At 30.8% G+C, this 19,646-nt stretch overlaps 1 protein-coding gene across 3 annotated transcripts; it reads right to left on the bottom strand.

The window, feature by feature from the left end:
• Positions 1 to 2,200: 2,200 nt before the first annotated feature.
• On the bottom strand, positions 2,201 to 10,768 carry LOC132923778 (uncharacterized). Of its 3 annotated transcripts, none has more exons than XM_060987742.1 (4): positions 10,491 to 10,768; positions 8,414 to 8,563; positions 7,806 to 8,358; positions 2,201 to 6,143 (listed from the first exon to the last, which is right to left on the bottom strand). In XM_060987742.1, the coding sequence occupies exons 2-4, from the start codon at positions 8,515 to 8,517 to the stop codon at positions 3,045 to 3,047; spliced, it is 3,756 nt and encodes a 1,251-aa protein (XP_060843725.1). In that variant the 5' UTR covers positions 8,518 to 8,563; positions 10,491 to 10,768; the 3' UTR covers positions 2,201 to 3,044. The 3 variants fall into 3 exon arrangements, with proteins under 3 accessions (XP_060843725.1, XP_060843724.1, XP_060843726.1); XM_060987741.1 differs by lacking the exon at positions 10,491 to 10,768 and adding an exon at positions 9,073 to 10,106; XM_060987743.1 differs by lacking the exon at positions 10,491 to 10,768 and adding an exon at positions 9,073 to 10,100 and having other exon boundaries at positions 7,806 to 8,334.
• Between the last annotated feature and the right edge of the window lie 8,878 nt (positions 10,769 to 19,646).

Raw genomic sequence — 19,646 nt, 5'->3', positions numbered from 1 at the left:
ATTTGATAGTCTGATGAACCTGCATGACCGTATCTGACACAGAAACACTATTGACAACTACATCTAGTCACGTAGGTAGAATCAAAAAGTTATGATAATCAAAACAAACCGCGCCTAATTCAATATTTAATTAATATAAAATAGATTAGTCACAAACAATATGTCGATTTTAAGTTTTTAACCAGAAACTGAATTTTATTTTGTTCTTTTTACAAACCAAATCAAATATTCAGTGGTGTAGTGGTTCGTATATTATAATGGACTAGGGAGCTCCGAAATGCAACCTTAGCATTGACCTTAGTAAAATTTCAGATTCAATTTTAATTTTAGCATAACAAATATGTACCTCCTATTTTGTTAATTAAGCTGGATAGTCAATGACAATTATAAATTACTCATTGCTGAAAAAAAATGATGATTACACTTCACTTAGAAATACTATAGTTTTTTTTTCTATACTCATATAAAACTTATATGACATGCTTTTTAAAAAAAAAAAATAATTTCCATTCTTTGTTGTCCACTTGTATTACGGACATGGTTATTACATTATAGAAATAAGACATGTAGCATATTATTTAATATTTTCTGTAATTTAAAAATAATATATATAGTTTAATCCACCTTCCATTGAGTATTAATTTAATTTTCTAAATATCTATTTAAACATTCATTTTTATCGATATATAAATATAAGTATGTATTATAACTTATAATGACATAAAATTGTATAATGTTCTGAGTTGTAAAATAACCTACATAAATATTAAATGTAACATTAAAGTAATTTTTACTTTTATTGTGAATATCATAATCATAATCTTCAGTCTACCTTAAAATGTAGACTTCCAGTAAAATCTGCCCATACTGAAATTAATTCCTATATACTTTACTGTAAATCATTGTATTTGACTTTTTTTTCATACTCATACTTCCTTAAATCATTTTTACTTTTTTAATATTATATTGGTAAATATGAGTTCATTCTAATTTATAAGTCTCACTACTCTCAGTTCTTATAAAATGTAGTTAGGTACTTACTTAAATTTTTTTTTTAAATAATATAAAAAAATAAACTCCCAATCATGCATGGCTAAATAATTATGGCCATAATAATCAGCATTGGTTAATGCTAACTAAACACCTACTACATATATTTAAAAAGTAAGTAGAGTAATTAACTATTTAATTACTGTAAATATTATAATTATTGATTATCACTACATGGTCTGTTGCTATTGAAAACTAATATTTATTTGGAGGCAACTAATACTTACCTTTACATCAAAATAATTTCTTGTAGGAAACTAGTTCAATTCTGTCAATACTATTTATAATGTATACTAATTATCATTATTTTATTATAACTATTGTATTTTTCAAACTAACATTTATATAAAAATTATTTTTATTCAATTATTATAAAAAAAAATAGGTTTTAAATTTTTTTTTAATTAACAAATCATAATTAAGTGTTCACCTGTTAAGTATGAAATCAAAAATCCTAGTTTTATTTTTAAAGATCAATAAATAATATACATTATAATATTATACACTACATTACTTATAATTATTAACGAAAAAAATCTTCGACAAACCCGAGTGTTCTGTATGTAATATTAAAATTTAAAAACATGGATAATGAATCAATAGTTAAATAGTTGATACTTATATTCACCGTCAATCTTCATTATTCTTATTTTTGAACATTTTCTGTCTCTCTTAGTGTCAGAAATCTATTATTTCTTTATTAGTTAACTTAAATTGAAATCATCACAATACTGAATACTGTAAGACCTTGCTAGTCACACTTAGATGGTACCAAGGTGGTTAGATGAAAGGTATTTGTAGAAATATCAAAAGTTTAACCACAATGAAGAAATAATTTTTATTAATGCAAAAATGTATGAAAATATATTGAATGTATTTAATTTATAATATATAAACACTTTTAGTATTTTCTTATCATGTATATATTGTGTGTTTCCTAATCATATTGAGTATATTGTATATTAATAAGGTCCAATTCACAAATGGCACTAGTCGAATGTCGTATTACTGGAGTTGTCCAACTAGCGAGACCTTATTATACTATTTAGTATAAAACAATAGAATAAGATGTACAAAAAAATATACTTTGTATAAGAGTTAATAATAGGTAGTGTTTAATTTTGTGTTTATTTACAAAAAGTCACTCAGATAAAATAATATTTTCATTTTATTAACCCTATATAAAATAATTTAAAATTCGTTTTATTCCCCATCATGTAGGGCCAAAAACACAATACATTATAATATATAATACTATTACATAGTCATTTATCCTTAAATTTGTTTTTGATTAATCCTCTACATTATTAATGGGAAGAGAAGTATCATGGCACCATTTTTCTTAACTTGCCATAATATAAACGTATAAAAAAATTATAATAAATAAATTCATTAACATATAACCATAAAACATTAAAGATAAGTACAAATTATAAAAATATAAATTAAATAAAACCTTCTCCTTACAACTTAATACAGTACAACTTCATACTAATGTATTACTTTTAAACAATTTTAATTTAATTTAAAAATTAAGAGTGTTGTTACAGGAATGATTATACTAAGAAATGAATAAAAATATTAAAAAGCCAAAAAAAATAATATTAATAATTTCTTACATATAGGAACCGAAACAGTCTTTTTTAGATTATTTAACAATTTTTCACACCAATTCTTTGTAATAATAATGCGGGAAAAGGGTAGTATTTGATGAATTACTTAAAAAAAAGAAACAATGAAAGATTAAAAAAAATAATTATTATTCGACTAGTTTATTTGTTAGTTATTTATACAGAAGTATAAAATTTATTTGGGTAAAAATTTGGCTAGAAATTATTTATTATGTACTAAGAGAATACATGTTTTTGTTTACAGTTTTATCTAATAATAATAATAATAATTCTAATTTTATACAAACATTTGGTAAGAAAAAAAATAATTGTAATAATTAATAAAATATAAATAATAATAATGAACAATTGCTGTAGTATCTACTATAAACCACCGTGTACTGTGTTTTCTTTTTGGTGATCATGATTTTCAAGCACAGTATTATGACTTAAGCCACCTCCACCACCTGGACAATGTTGTTCAAATGGTTGAGATCCAACAAAACAACAGTCTTCTTCAACTACCACACTACTAGCATTCCTACTATGGTTGGTTGAATGATATCTTTTAGGTCTTCCAACATCCCATGTAACCGTAGCTGTAGCAGTTTGTTGATGCTGTTGAAGTCTTCTTCTTTTGGTTGTTGTTCTAGTAATTTTACCTACTACTGTCACCTGTGATGATGGCAGTGATGTTAAACATGAAGACGTTAAATTATACGCAGCAGCCGACTTCTTAGTTTTACTTGCAGCCATCGTTTTCTTTTGACTTGATGCTGCAGAAGGACTTCTGCCAGAGGTCGACAATAATTTCATACGATTATTACGTGTTGATATAACACATTTCAATTTACCTGTACTAGACTGTTGCTGGACAACATTTTCTTTTTGTTGTTCAGAGGATGATGTTTGGTTTTGACGATTCTGTTGTAGCATCTCTAATTTTAATCTTTGTCTTCGGCCAATACTTCCTACAGGCCTTCCACATCTACGTTTAACAACCGTATTTGATGTATCAGTTGTTACAGATACTGTTGCTGCAGTTTTATTTTGGGCAAGTGTACGTTGTTTTCTTGGTTTTCTTACTTTTTTAACTTTAATAGTAGTACTACTGGTATTGCTACTTGCTGTTGTACCATTACTACTCACACTATTGTTACGTCGGTATATTGCAGTTTTATTTTTTTTAATAGGGCCAGGACGTCGAGGGCGCCCTGGTCTTCGACCTCTTCGTTTAGGTGAAGTGGCTCTTACTTTAACCTTGGATTTTTCTTTAAGTCGTTGTTGCTGCTCTAATTTTATGCGTTGACGTCTGAGTCTCTGTTGTTCTGCTGCTGCCGCTCTTCGGCGTTTGGCAATATCATCTCTCTCTGCATCACTATCATCATTTAGATCATCTACGGCAGTGTTTATAGATGATGTAGTAGCTATAATTTTTCGACGTTTTTCTTTTGGCCAACCAGTCATATTTGGCCGTTTTTTCTTTCGCTTATTAGATGTTGATATCATGTCAGTACCTATATCGGAAGACAACGTTTCACCACAATAATTGCTTGTTAAACGTTCAGTGAGAGCTAATTCACGTTGTTGATAATACATTTGCAAAGTTTCATCTGTTAAATTAGTATATAAAAACCTCTTGTCAGCAGTTTGTTCATACATTATTTGTAAACACATATTATCAGGTTCTCGATTACTATCAGTAATTTGAGACCAAATTTGATCTTGATCACTTTCAAATGGTAATATTATTGCATTATTTGAGAACTGGTAGTCTTCTTTATTTTCATCATTAGATTGTATAACCTCTTGGGCTATTTTACGACGGTTTTGTTCGGCTATTTCTTGTACCTTGTGTAATTGCTGACACACAAATGATGCACGTAATCTCTCATCCCTTGCCCGCCTTCTAACTACATCCACATGTTTTGTACGCAATTTCACTCTTTCTTGATCTATAGCAGTATTCAGAGAAATTCTCTGTGGAGCTGGTTGTTGAGCACACAATTTTGGTGGAGGTGGAGTAGTTGAACGACGACGACGACGACGCTTAATGATACGTTTGTTATCTAATTGCCGACGATGTCTATGATGACGGAATCCTGACATATGTTCATAATTCGGCACAGACATCTTCAATAAGCATGGAACATCCATGTCTAAAGAATTTTTGTCAATTTCTACATCTGCCTCTAGTTTATCAGGTTGCTGATTTCCGACTTTATCATGATTTCCAGCTTTGCTTGACAAAATTGCTGCTAAAGTAGATGCATGTTGGCGTGGTGACTTCCGCGGACTATTTGATTTTATAACAGTTTGTAATATCTTGTTTTTTCTACCAGGAGGCCGACCTTTTTGTCGTTTTACAATAATTGTTGATGTCGAAGGATGTCTTGTACCTCCTGACACTTCAACAGGAGCTATTGCTGTTGATTTGCAAGCACTACCACGTCTTTGCAGAATTGATGTTTGATACTTTTTTAATGTAGAATTGGTTTTTAGTGGTGTTGATACCAAGCTATTGTTAGTTTTACTGGTAGCTCCCCCAGAAATCAATCTTATTTTACGTAACGCTTCTTTAGATGTTTTTTTTTGAACGTGACCTGTAAGTGATGCCGCTGAATATTCCCAACTTGTTGGCCAATATGTCCGACCATATAAAATTGAATGACAATTTGAAGAGGATGACTTCAAATCAGTATATTGTCTGTAAGGTTCAAAAATATTACAACCAGCTAAGAAACCATACTTGACTAAATCAGAGTCTGATTTGTCTGGCAGTGAAGATTTCTCTATTATATTTTTTTCCACTAATAAATCTTTAGAATTATCAGATATAAAGAGGCGCTTTTCAGCAATAGTTTCTCCAATATCAGATTGTTTCCTTTTACGATTATTACTTTTCTTTTTAAAAGGTATCTCTACAATATAACAATCTTCGTCTCTATCAACTTCTGATGACAGTACTGAATGTGTATTATCTGTAACAGCTTTAATATAAGAAACAATTTTTTCACTATTTTCTTCATCATCGTCAAAAATTTCAATACTATCACATTCATTTAAAGACTTTTGTTGTTGCTGCAAACGTTCCAAACCAATTGCTGCTGATTCTACTTCAGTAACTGATGTGGTTAAATCATAGATTTCAATCACTTCTGGTTGTTTACTAGCGGCTTGTTGCTGTGCTTTTCTATCAGCAATACGCTTTAGATTTTTTCGTCTCGGGGGACGACCCCGAGGTCTTGGAGTAGGAGTAGTAACTGATGAAGTAGAACAATTAGGTTGTGCAGAATTTGATCCAGAGACAGTTGTATGATGCAATACTGTAGGTATTGCTGTTGACGATATAGTCCTTGTACGCAAACTGAGGCCTGAAGAATCATAATGAATCTTGTCACAATTTGTCTGCTTATCATGTTCATCTGCAGCAATGAGCTGCTGTCCATTTAATGAAATATCTTTAGTTTTTTTGTCAAGCACCTGAGTAAAGAGGAAAAACAAAACTATTAATCTTATGTATACATTTAGTTATTATAACTGTACACATTTTGTTTTTAGTACATATTATAGCAATTATGTTTACTTGAGTTCGGAATTAGTATACTATATAATAGTTCTATTATTAAATTCTGTTGCTCTTGTTCCCATTTTATTTATTATCATTCAATTTATAAAATATAAATGGTAAACTGTGAAAATTTTTTGAATGTAATTTGTAACTAAAATACATTTTTATGCTACTATTTCAACCTTGTATTTTTTTTAAAGAAAAAATACTTTATAATCATCTTTTTTTCTTAAATTTGAGATTTAAGATACATAACTTAATTGAATAATAATTGTAAGTAAACATAATCCTGTTTTTGTTTTTTTCTATATTATGAATTGAAAGACAAAAAATAATCCATGGTTAATTAGTAAATAAAACCAGGTAACTAAAACCAAACATAGATTCAAAACTTTAAATTATACTTAACATGTTTGTAAATAATAAAATGCAATGTTTATATATGCTAGAAATTTTATAAAAACATAGTAAGTATAATAAAAAAGTTTTAAAAAAAACTAAAAACCCAATAGAAAAATAAAATATTATATTTCCAAGCCAAATAAACATTTGTATGGTCAATAGTAGGCACTATTTATTTGACTAAATTAACTAATTAAAATGTTAAAGCATAGGAAAATTGTTAAAAAGAAATTTATTAAAAATGTATCTAATATATATAGTAAGTGACAATTGTTTGTATTTTTCTTTAATTATAAATTAAATACCCTGATAATTTAAGTAACTACATCAAAAAAGTATGTGTATTATGACATTTTTTTTCTTATTTAATACACTACAGCTTATTGGTTGGCAAATTCAATTTTAAGCTATAACCACAAAATAGCATGTTGGGTATCACATAAATGCCAGCATACCTGTTTAATTTATTATGTACTAAGTAATATAAACAAACTAATATCTCTATAATGAAAAAGTGTGCATTCGCGTATATCTTATAAGGTCTCTTATGACTAATGTGTATGAGTAAAACTTTTTTAACTTTAAAGATAATAGAATTTATTTTTGTTTTCAAAAAAGCAATCTTAAAGGTATAACTAAAACTATTACAATATAATTAAATATTAATAAAGTTTGATTATAATTTTCAAATACGCAAGTTAAGTGTATTAATTTACAATCCAGGCTACATAACTTTAATTTTTATTTTGTTTAAAAATACATACTATTTTTGTTTGATCTAACTGTTGGCTGTTTAGTAATTTTTGATTTATAAATAAAAAAATAAGTATATAAATTACAGAACAAAAAGAGCACTGGTTTCAATTAAATTCTTACATAGAAGAAATTACAGTGAATCTCCACATACCTAACAACATTTTATCTACTTTAACAAATTTGTATGAACTAGAAGTGCACATCATATTAAATTAAATTTTCTAGTTGAAAAAAAAATATCACCTTAAACATCTGCTATTACAGCAGTACTTAATAATTGTCAGTCATTTTAAATTAATCATTAAAATAGTGCTCTAAAAACCATTTCTAATTAACTATACAATACACAAACCTAGTTAAATTATTTCGATAATAATTTAATTGCAATTATTATAAATAAAAACATTATTATTTACCTCTATGACAGGAGTTATTGTAGATAGTGGAGATTTTGTAGTTGTTATCATAATAGTGTCATCGGTGATGTGTTCTTTCCCAACTGCTGAGTCTCTAGTTGAAGCTACGGAATTATTGCTAGTGGTATTGCTGTTGGTGGCTACAGTTGAATTGGTAGGATTTCGTGTTTTTGGGTGCTGGGCTGTACTATTTACCATTTCTCTTATCACGTCATCGAAGCAATTATCAATAACTACTACTAATTCTTTTTTAAAAATATCAGTTGATAAGAGTTTAGATTTTTCGGCAAATGATAATTCTCCTTTAAGACTTTTTGTGCTTTTTTGTTCTTTAGAAAATTTAACTTTTTCTAGTTTATCATGATTTACACCATTTAAATTAGATTTAAGAACTCGTATTTTAGGCGATGAACGAGCACCAGTTAATTTTTGTTTATTTTCTAAAGGTAAATTACTATTGTTCACGACTATGTCCTTCTCCAGTGATTGAGTGTTGATCCCTTCATTGTTTTGAAATGTATGGGCATTTCTATTAGAAACAAAATTTCCCATACTAAATAAATTAAGTGTATTAGAACGATGATAAAACATTGTAATTGATTACTTACTGTGGTTGATTGGTAATGGTAGGTGGAGGAGGATTTTGTCGGATCAAATGATTTACGTCTTCAGGCGCAAGTCTATGTAACAAAACAAGTGGCTCATATGGCATTTGATATGATTGATGTCACAATTTTCGTTAAACATGAAGGTATCTCCTAGAAACATAATTTAAAATAAGTGTAACTACATAGAATTCAACAATAATCGAAGCACTTTAAATACAGAGACAACAAAATAATATCCTTTATCATAATATTACCATTGGTCTAATGGCAGTGGAACAACTCGAAAATCGAAAATTTGAGTTGGTGCAAAGGGGACCCCTGGACCCGACAAGAGGGGGGCAGCTAAAGCTAAAGCCCCGAGACCCAAACCTCAAAGAGGGACCTGCCAAAGCAACTAGATTATATAATTTACTTAATTTTACCTCAAATATAAAAATTGGACCAGGGATTGATATCCTTGATTACTCTACACAGCCCTAGAGACCCTCCTTTTCCTTTACTAGGCGCTAAAAGTTCCGAAACTTAGAAAAGAAAAAAGCGATTTTGTCACGAACGCGGCAAACGGCCACAAGCGCTAGTTAGGAGGTATTCACCAGGAGTTAGCACCTATTGAAGTTGGAGGGGCAGGCAATAAAGGAGAAACGGGACGTTGGACTTACGAGTAAGGTACCGCTGGACGGTGGCTCGGAGACGGCAGAATACGCGGTCGGCTTAGCGGTACGGAGTCGCGGTCGTTCGGACGATGTCGTCGAAGGACCGACTCTCGAATGTCTTCGTGTCGTTTATTGTTGGCGCAAACGTGGCGTCGATAATGACGGCGCGGGAATGTTGTGGCGGCAACGGTGACGACGAACAACGACAGCGACGGCGGCGTCGACGACGGCCCGTCGCGTTGAGGCCGCAGCGACAGAGGTAGTGACGGCGGCGACGGCAGCTGCCGCCATAATCGATACACACAAAGACAACTGCACTAAACGTCGTCGGTTCTCAGTACGGCGCGGCTGAGGTATTTGTTCGGTGTCGGCGGCTATGACCAACGTCGTCGTCACCGATCCGGAACAATGGGCTGCGGACGTCGACGGAAAGTTTTACGCTATGGCGGCGATCGTGCCGAGCACTTATACGGGCGCGCGGAATGCGGACTGCACACACACACACGGTCGGCGATTGGCGAAAACACGTCTACGGTTGTCGTGTCGGCCAACGGTGGGCGACGAACGTAACTGTGCGTTGAGTAAACGCTAGTGTTACGAGTGCCTGCGATCGACGTTTGGACGTCACACACGGCACCTCGACGACTGAGAGCGAAACTCGAAAATGAACGCCGAAAAACACGACGATAATATACACCGATAACGCGATAATAATAATAATTGTCTTCTAAAAATAATAATAATAATAGTAATAGTAATAATAGCTACAGCAGTTGAACACGACGTGAAGGTACTCGATACTCAATGGTAATAATAATAGTAATAATAATAATAATAATAATAATAACAAATACACTCGGCGGCGGCGGCGGCGACTACTACGAAAACGGTGGGGAGCCAGCGGCCGCGGTGTGTGTGCCGTCGAACGGGCTGCGCTGCGCCGCTGCGGTGATATCCGCCGGCGGGGAACGGGGTCGGGGTGTAATAAGGTAATACCAAAACAACGCCGACGACCGTTGCGGACGCGTCGTCGTCGTCGTCGACGGATGGACGGGTGGACGGACGCGAGCGGCCGTGCGGCGTGCGTGCGTGCGAATGTGCGTGTGTTTGTGCGTGCGTGAGTGCGTGCGCGCGTGTGCGCTACGGTGGCGGGACGGTCGCGGCGGTGACGGGGACACGAGAGCTGCAGTGGAAAGTGCTGCGTGCAGGCCGCCGCCGGCTCGGCCGTCCGGAGTCCGGATTGTTGGCCGCCGCCGTTGCTGGCGCAACCGCGGGTCGTCGGGCGCGCGCGCATCGCGCACAACACGCGACGCGCGCACACACCGAAACGCACACGGACGGGCGACACAATCCATATAACATGCCGCGGCGGAACGAAAATACGAAATCGCGTTGTACACAAAAAAAATAATATATATACGTACCATACGTTAAACCTTTCCATGAGTCGGTTTCTAGTTTTTTTTTCTCTTCTTTCACTTCCCGTCCGCCCGTCGACGGTGTTATATATATATTTATTTTTTTTCACTTCGCTTACAACGTTCGCGTTCCACACAATAATATGTTACGTGCTACCCGAACGACCAAACCCACCGTAATATATTATACGCGTAATATTATTATAATAATAATAACATTATTACACATCGGTATGCGCGATCGGCGGCTGTATGAAGTAAATATTAGAAACGTCTAAACCAAAAACCGCGATCGATATTTTTGTTTGAAAACATATCGCACGGACAATAAATCAACTGTAATGTTATTGCAATGTATTATTAGCGTCTTAAATCAGTTCATGGATTTGTTTTGAAAATAATTGTCGTCTATTCCGGTGACGCTTAATTATAGAGGTTCCAATTTATCGGAATTCGGGAATTCCAAACGAATAGGAATTTCGTAAACTTTCTATAATATCATGTGCGTGTGTTTATCACCGCAGTGCGCGTTGTTGATGAATAATAATAAATAATAATAATAATTATTATTATTATTGTTAACGATGGTTGTAAAATATTATTGTGTTGTCAACGCGACCATTATAAACGTAATAAAAATTATTTCTTTTTCGGCTCGTGTCCGATTTTCCCATGTGACGCCGTGCGCCGCCGCTACGATATCCTTATACACATATATATATATACACGCTATAACACGGTTACGTTGACGATATAACGATTTATTATGACGAGTGATGTAGGAGACGAATAGCGATTGCTAACGTCCGTCCAAGTGCGGTCGGCAACGTTGTCGATGTACTGCACTACTGCGTAGTATTATATTATTATTATTTATTATTTGTGCCGGTGGATGACGGTAAAACGCCATACGGTGTACGATTATTATAGAGGTCGATTTACAGACGAACAACGTCGCGTAATACTCATATTATAATGCCACGTCGTGTAGTTTTTCACGAGAAAAAAATGTGACAGAAACGCATATTATTACGTCCTTATAATAATATACTGCCTATATTATACATGCTCACACGTATATATTTTATAAATCTACCAATATATTATACACAACGATTTTGTCAATGACACCAATTGACACTTTTTTTGCCTTTATTTTGCTAGACAATCTTTTCATATGATTTTTAAGAATTATTATACCGAGTACCGACTGTCTGAAAAGTCAAAGGTCGTGTATGGTATATCTACTGTACTTACTACTTTATCGGTAGTAGTATTACTATAATGATAATAATACTAAGGCAAATGCATACGTCATAGTGTCATACATTTACATAGATGTAGTAGGGTCCTCAAATGCATAGAATTAAGCCAAAATGGTTCAACAACAAAAGAAGAGTGTGGCTTTGCCAGTTTCCCACCACTATTTGGTCACCCACTCACGATGCACACAATTTTATTTATGATACCAATTCAAAACAAACAGAAATTAAATGTAAATTTATGAATACAACTGTATGTAATGACGTGATGTGAATCATTTGATTCTTGTGATTATATCGGATCCTTTTTAGTTATTACTTTCTTAGACATTTTTGTTCATTATATGTTTTGTTAAATAAATGTCTTTCCGTATTCATAATACTTAGATTAAATCCATAAATCTATATTTGTCTTTATCGATGTTTCTAGCAGTGTCCGACTTTTTATAGATTCAATATTAATTAAACTGTGTTTGCCATTTAGGACCTATTTTTACAAAAGAAAATTGAAGGTTTTAGGTCTAGCAATACCACAATATTGATATAATTTTATAATTTAACAAAAATGTATTATAATATACCTCTACTTATATGAACGACTGAACAAAAACCAGTTGTGACTCATAATTTATAGTAAAGTGGTACTAAGCCTTATTCAATGACATCGTTGTTATTTGTTAATATTACATATAATGCATAAAATATAAAATTACTTTGAACCTCAATGTATTAATGCGATATAATAAATATTATAGATTTACAACTAAAAAAATATAAAAGAAAAATAACCGACATTGGTAATTATATTATTGTATTTATTTCCTGTAAACTAAGTATATAACATAATTATAAAAAATAAATTCTAGTCATAATTACGAATTTACGATACGATGTTATATTGCTTATAATAGGAACAAATAAACGTTACTGTTTGGACGCCAAAAGTTTGAAAAAATTGAAATAATTTGAGCAATAAATATAAAAATTAAAATGATTAAAATAATATAGTAATTTATCCATGTTAGTGGTTAGATTGACTTATTAATTTTCAACTAGAATTTTATAAGCTTATTACTTATTAGTAGCTTACTTGCATCTAAAATATTATTGATGGTGTTAAGATTATAATAGATATTATTTTTATAATTTTATATAAAAATGTATATTATAATACCCTATTACTTTAAATATTTTATTATTGTGTAGTATTATGATTCATGACAAATATGTAGTACACATACAATTATTTTTAAAGATAACGCAAAAAATAACAAAAAAATAATTACGATCAAAAGAAAGTAAATTAAAAATGTATTAAATACAAAAGTTTATTAACTAAATAAGTTTGTGGTTGGACTGGTTTTAAGATTCACTTATCACTGTTGTATATCATAATATAGCGATCTCAGACACTTCTCACTATGCTTTTAAATTTCCAAAAACGCTGGTTAGTTGCACATTTGGATATAGGGATAATGATATAAGGACATAAGATATAACTCACTATACAAGGATTTAGTAGAGGTGAAGAAGTAAACAGTTGTTGTTGAATTAAATTATAATACGTAACTATACGATACTTAGTAAAATTAGTTAATTAAATTACTGGGATCCGGACTTCGGTAGTAAGCAGCGATGTTAGAAGGATATAGAACCCGCATGTGTTGTCTCCGTCTTACACATGTGTGATATAGCAAATTTTCTTTCACCAGTTTCAAGATTGTGCTGTTAGTTTTGATATTAGAGTGAACTGACCTATTATAAAATTTAAAGGTAAGATTATTATCCAAGGCCCCACAAAGCCTTTTATTGATATTGTTATTTTTAAGTAAGTTATGAGCATTTTAAAATGTAGAGTTTCAAAAAGATCATAACTTACTTAAAAATAATAATATAAATAAAATATAAAAGGCTACGTGGGGCCCTGAATAATAATCTTACCTTTGAATTTTATTTAGGTCAGTTCACTCTAATATCAAAACTAACAGCACAATATTGAAACTGGTGAACGAAAATTTGTTATGTCGCACGTGTGTAAGACGGACACAACACATGCGGGCACTACGTCCTCTTAAGGCGCGGTCCAACTACTCAATCAAGTGTCCAAGTCCGGTAAGTTGGGATATAGACCAATTCTAATTGTACAGCGTATCAAGACCTTTATAAACTGAGTATCGGCTATACATACACGGTAAAAACTAGGTGGTGGACCAAAGAAACAGATAATGTGTTGGCACATAAATACATAATATTAAAAATGTTACGATATTCGATTTTGCTCGCGTAATCGTGTCTAAATTGTTTTCTTAGAATCGTGGCGTGATCTCGGGCAACGCTTACGCTTTTGATTTTGAGTATTATCTGGGTAATCAAATAATTTAATATTGCATTTTTATAAAGATGGTATAACGCTGTTTAGGTTCAAAAACAACACTAGTGATACATAATAGTAAAATATAATAATGTATAATAAAGCGGTGGCGGCAGACGCCGGTTTACAACATTTGTTAAACTGGGATCCGGACTTAAAATAGAAATGGGTGGCGATGTTAGGGCGCGACCCTACAATTCAGCTAAGTCTGGTAAGCTGGGAGTTCAGAGTTCAGACTAATTCTAATTCTATAGTGTATCGGGATCTGCAGTATTTATTTTATACCAAGTCTCAGCTATATCATACACTGTACTACCGTAGTGACATGCAAGGTAGATATTTAATATAAAAAAAACCAAAAATGTGTTCTACTATATCATTCTTTGATTTTTATGACAAACAATACTTATACGGATGAAGTTGGTTTAACTAACTAGTGATCTTACTCGTTGACGATTTCTAGGAATTGTTGCGCAGTTTCGGGTATCATCTACGTTTTCTAACGACTAACACAGTAACACCATCTATATAGCCAATATGGTAATAAACATTTGATAGTGATTGAGTGGTCGATGTTCAACCACAAGTCCACAACACATGGGTAATAAAATAAGGAATAAATGGTATTAATGTATTCAACTGCAGTAAAGCGACACTATCGGTTTATTATATCCAGACTTGTTTTTATATTTTTAAATTTTTAATATAATATGTTATCCCTCAACCAGAATTTAATTTCATAGTACGTAGTTTCTTGTGTATAATAAAATTTAGTCATACACTTGTGTGTAGTGTATGCAGTATGCATAATTAATAATTATTATATAAAAATATGTATACCTCCTGATTATCATTTATATGTTTGTATTTATTGAAAACTTACCTAAAGAAATATATAGTTTAATTTTTTAAATGAATATAATTATTATAATTAATATTTATAAACTTATAAATTATAATTAAATAAAATGGATTTCAGATTGTGTCTGTAACAGTTAATGAGTTGTACTTACAAAATAAAATGAACAGCTAATTTTATATTTTTAACAATATAGGTACTTCATACTCGTACCTACCTAGAAATTACTCATATCCTATACTTCAATTTCCTCAGAACCATAGGCGTAAATCGAGGGGGGCTTAAAAGGCTTAGCCCCTACACTTTTTTCAAGAAATTTAAGGTTATTTATTAGAGAAAATTATAAAATGTAAAACGTAATTCCTAATCAGGATATCCGATAGGTATGTGTTTAATTTAAGCTTCATGTATGAATTTTATATTGTAAATTTGTTAACGTTTAATATACGTTAATATTTTATGACGACAACGATAAAAAGTTATGTATTATATGCTGTTAAATAAATAATTTTGAAGTTTTTATATAATAAATGTTATAATAAAATTGTAAAATGTATATGTAGGGGATGCGAGGGGCGAAGCCCTTCGCGGGCCTGTTCTATGTTTATAATTTTAGCTCCCCCTTCTAAAAAGGCAAATTTACGCCTACGCTAAGAACTACTATATATTTTTAGATTTTTCGAGCTGTAATTATTTTTCTTTGTTCTATTTTCAAACATGTTTAATTTATAGAATTAAATGAAGTATTCTGTTAAATGGTTATAGTTAATTATAATTTATAGTCTGCACTTTAACCACCAATCAATTATATTATTAATCTTAAATCTACCCCGGGCAATATTTTAAGGGGGGAGCCGAGTGAGCTGAAACCTAGTCCACCGCAAATTGGGGATCCACAATAAAAGAGTAAATACAGAAAAATGTGTTTAATTTCAATTTAAAGATATTAAAAATATATACACTTAATAATATAAAATTTAATTTTTCTATTTTTTTTTTTTATTATTATTATTTATATTAGTAACTATTTAATTTATTCAAATAATATATAATATAATACAATAAAAATAAAATAATAATAAAAAACATATTTTTATATTATTATTTCATAGTTTACTATATTATAGACTACATAGTACATACTATAAAACAATGAGCACAAGGAACATAACAATTATATTATACATTGTATATTTGATTTTAGACATAGGAAAAACCATCCGATAATAGTACTGGTATAATACCACTTCGGTGTGATTTTATAAATTATTTAGATCTTGTAATTTTATTTTTCTATTTAAAATTAGATATTAGTAAAAAAAATAATGCTTATTTTTGTTTCTTATGTAAAATATTATGCTCCAAAACAAATGAGTGGGTTCATTAATATATTATATACTTATATAGACATATTATGGTTGGTCGTTGACTAATGTAGAATCTAGCAGTTTTAGTCCCGTCCGCGATTACTGTGCACAATTATCAATCGATCGTAAAATTGTAATTTGTAACAATATTATGTACTTATTATAAAATGCGTTACTAAGTATATACGCGGGACAGGAATTACACGTCAAAACTGAAATATCAGTAATATAAAATATGACGGTGAACGAAAAATTCTACGTCAAAACCATTATCGCCTATCGGTAAGACGGTAATATCAACCATCGTTATTTCATATTAATATTATGTTCGGACCTCGGACGTATAGTAAAACACAAGTGGATGTTAACACCTTACAAAGTTAAAAATAAAATGTATAGGTACAATGTTTTAGCAGTGGTAGAGACTTAACATTTGTCCTAAGCCCCAGATGCTTTTTAATTTTTAGGGCCTTACGTCCCAAAACATAGTTCATATGTAAGGCGAATGGTTGTCTACGAATATTGAATATAAGTATATATTATTTTATTGTCTATGTGTATTTTAAATTCTATGGTCATCGCCGTGACCCGTTACACCACCTCACCACTCGACGAAATAATAATTATTGTAATATAATTATTAATTAGGCTTGCTATTCGTCCCGGTTTTAACGGCATGTCCCGCGGTGTCCTGGTCGGTCATTATTTTTGTTTAATTTATTATTTCATTGTTAATGGAAGTTGAGATAAAATAACTTTAGTATTTGTATTATTGAATATTGTAAACTATAATATTATGTCTACATCATTATATGATTATCGATTATCGTATTGTATGTTATCTAAACGACTTAGTCTAAAATGTAATCTGCATTGTAAAAAAAAAAAGGTTATTCAATATGATGTCCCGGTTTGGTGATTTCAAAATCTGGCAACCCTATACTATAATATAATATTATAATATATAATGTAATCACTAATCACTAATCATTTATCATCAATGTTGTATATTTGCTAATTAGTGTAATTAGATAGCCCATTGAAAATATTTACTATGATTAAGAATACATTTATATTATCTCCACACATTAGATATATGAATAATTTGTATTTTTTACATTATAATTGTTAGTGACGTTTTGTTTGAGACCTATGGAGCGACAAAAGTATATTTTTGTATTTATTTTCTAAACACAGCGACATTATTTTTATAAAATACATTTAAAGAAAATAATATGGCACATAGCGCATACTCAAAACATTATTTACCAATACATCCTTAATTCTATTTACCTTCTATTTTTTTATTATATTTTGAACGGAGCGATGAATGTATTGATTTTACAATGATGTGGTTTTTTTTTTACACTATACTTAATATACCAACCAATAATATTAAACCATAGAATAGACTATTCTATAATCTATGCATCGAAAAGTAGCTGAAAAAATGTTTTGATCTTCAACTTTACGTTGGCAAACATATCATATCATCGATGCGGAGGAGATATACCTTAGATATGCCCTTCGTAAATGTTAGCGACACATTTTAATGCTTATAGCTCTATCCATTGTATAATCAGTGGTGTTCCCATGAATTTTTTTGAGAGTATACTATATCATCAAATACGCATGTATTATGGATTTATGGGTATACGCAGTTACCCATAATATTGAAAAAAAATCTTGAGAGTATACGGCGTATATGTAGTATACCCTATGGGAACACCCCTGTGTATAATATGATCTAAGGGATATACTTACCATCACCACAATTTCTTAAAAATGTTGAGGATTTATATACGATACCTATACCTACTTATTTAACAGTAAGTAGACTACACATATAAATTTATTATAAAACTGTATTCTTTTGGTTTGAAGATTTATTATTCATAATAATTGTTTTATTAAACGAAGAAAACCATAAAAATACAATATGTAGTACCACTAGGCACTAGTAGTCTAGTACCTATTGATAAATATTATAAAAATGTATGTGTAGGATGAAAACAATAAAAAATAGTGCACTAGTGCGAGTATACGAGTTAGTAGGTATACACTAAATGAGCAGTGAATTATTATGTTGGATTAAAATTTAAAACAAAAGTAGCACAATAATAAATTATTAAAATAACTCATATTTTAGTGTTTAATGTTGATTGTTATTTGTATTCCATTGAATTATTGGAATTTATTGTTTAGACTTTAGAATGCCTATTTATATATACATGCTCTCGCCCTATAATATGTTTTGAAATAGCAACCAAACACTTATTATTAGAAGCACGACAATAATATAACCGGATGGTTATTGACAATAATGACGATTTACGATACGAATTTTGTTTTCAATCATATTTAGTATAAATAGTATAATAAGCAGTGTATGCCGTATGGATTACAACGGGCATCAGCCATCAACCATGATATTATAATAAAAATAAAGTGTAGCCGTAGCGACATTATTATACTTACCTATCGGCTATCAGTAAAAGAAAAAAAATACCAAGTGGGATCTATCCCCCATCTATCACCCCTGTAAACACGAAACTTGTAATGTTAGTGTAATGTGTACACTTTAATTGTCACAAAATTGGAAGTTCAAATTATATATTTATATGGTTGACTTTTTTTAAATTTGTATGTTCATTGTTTATATTATAACAATATATAAGCAATAAATTATAATAATACAATTATAATGTATAAACCAAGTTATTGAACACTTCAAACTTCAAAGCATAGGCGCCCAGCTGGGGCTTTTCCTCCCCTGGCATTTTCAAAATATTTTTAAATTGAATATTTTAAGATAAATTACTATTTACTATATAACAAATTGAAAGTGGTTATATTATGATTTATAAATAATAGGTTACCATAATAAAATTAGTTTAGATACTTTGCAGTCGAAAACCATAGTAGTACATAAAAATTATATACAGATATTACTTTGAAGTCTGTGTAAATATTATTGGGTGCAAATTTTATTTTTAAATTTAAATCAAGGATGGTTTAAACGTTTTTAATTTTTCCGTTTCCGTTATTGTTTATTAATTAAAAAAATATTTTGTTTAACGTTTTTGATTCTTATGTTTTTAAAAACGTTATTTTTCTCTATTATTTGGAAACAAATAACGTTTTTGATGATTTCGTTTTCGTTTTTTTTTGTATTCCTATAAGTTATTATAGTACCGCACAATATAGGTAGATACAAAAAATAAAGTAGTTAAAATTAATTGTTCTTAACAGGTATTTTAATTTAAATGATAATTCATAATTTATATAAAAAATAGAAAATTC

The sequence above is a fragment of the Rhopalosiphum padi genome, chromosome 3 (genome assembly GCF_020882245.1).
Source record: "Rhopalosiphum padi isolate XX-2018 chromosome 3, ASM2088224v1, whole genome shotgun sequence".
In the NCBI taxonomy this organism is placed as follows: Eukaryota; Metazoa; Arthropoda; class Insecta; order Hemiptera; family Aphididae; genus Rhopalosiphum; species Rhopalosiphum padi.
Note: the sequence above shows the minus strand (reverse complement) of the source record. Positions and strands in the feature narration are given on the sequence as shown.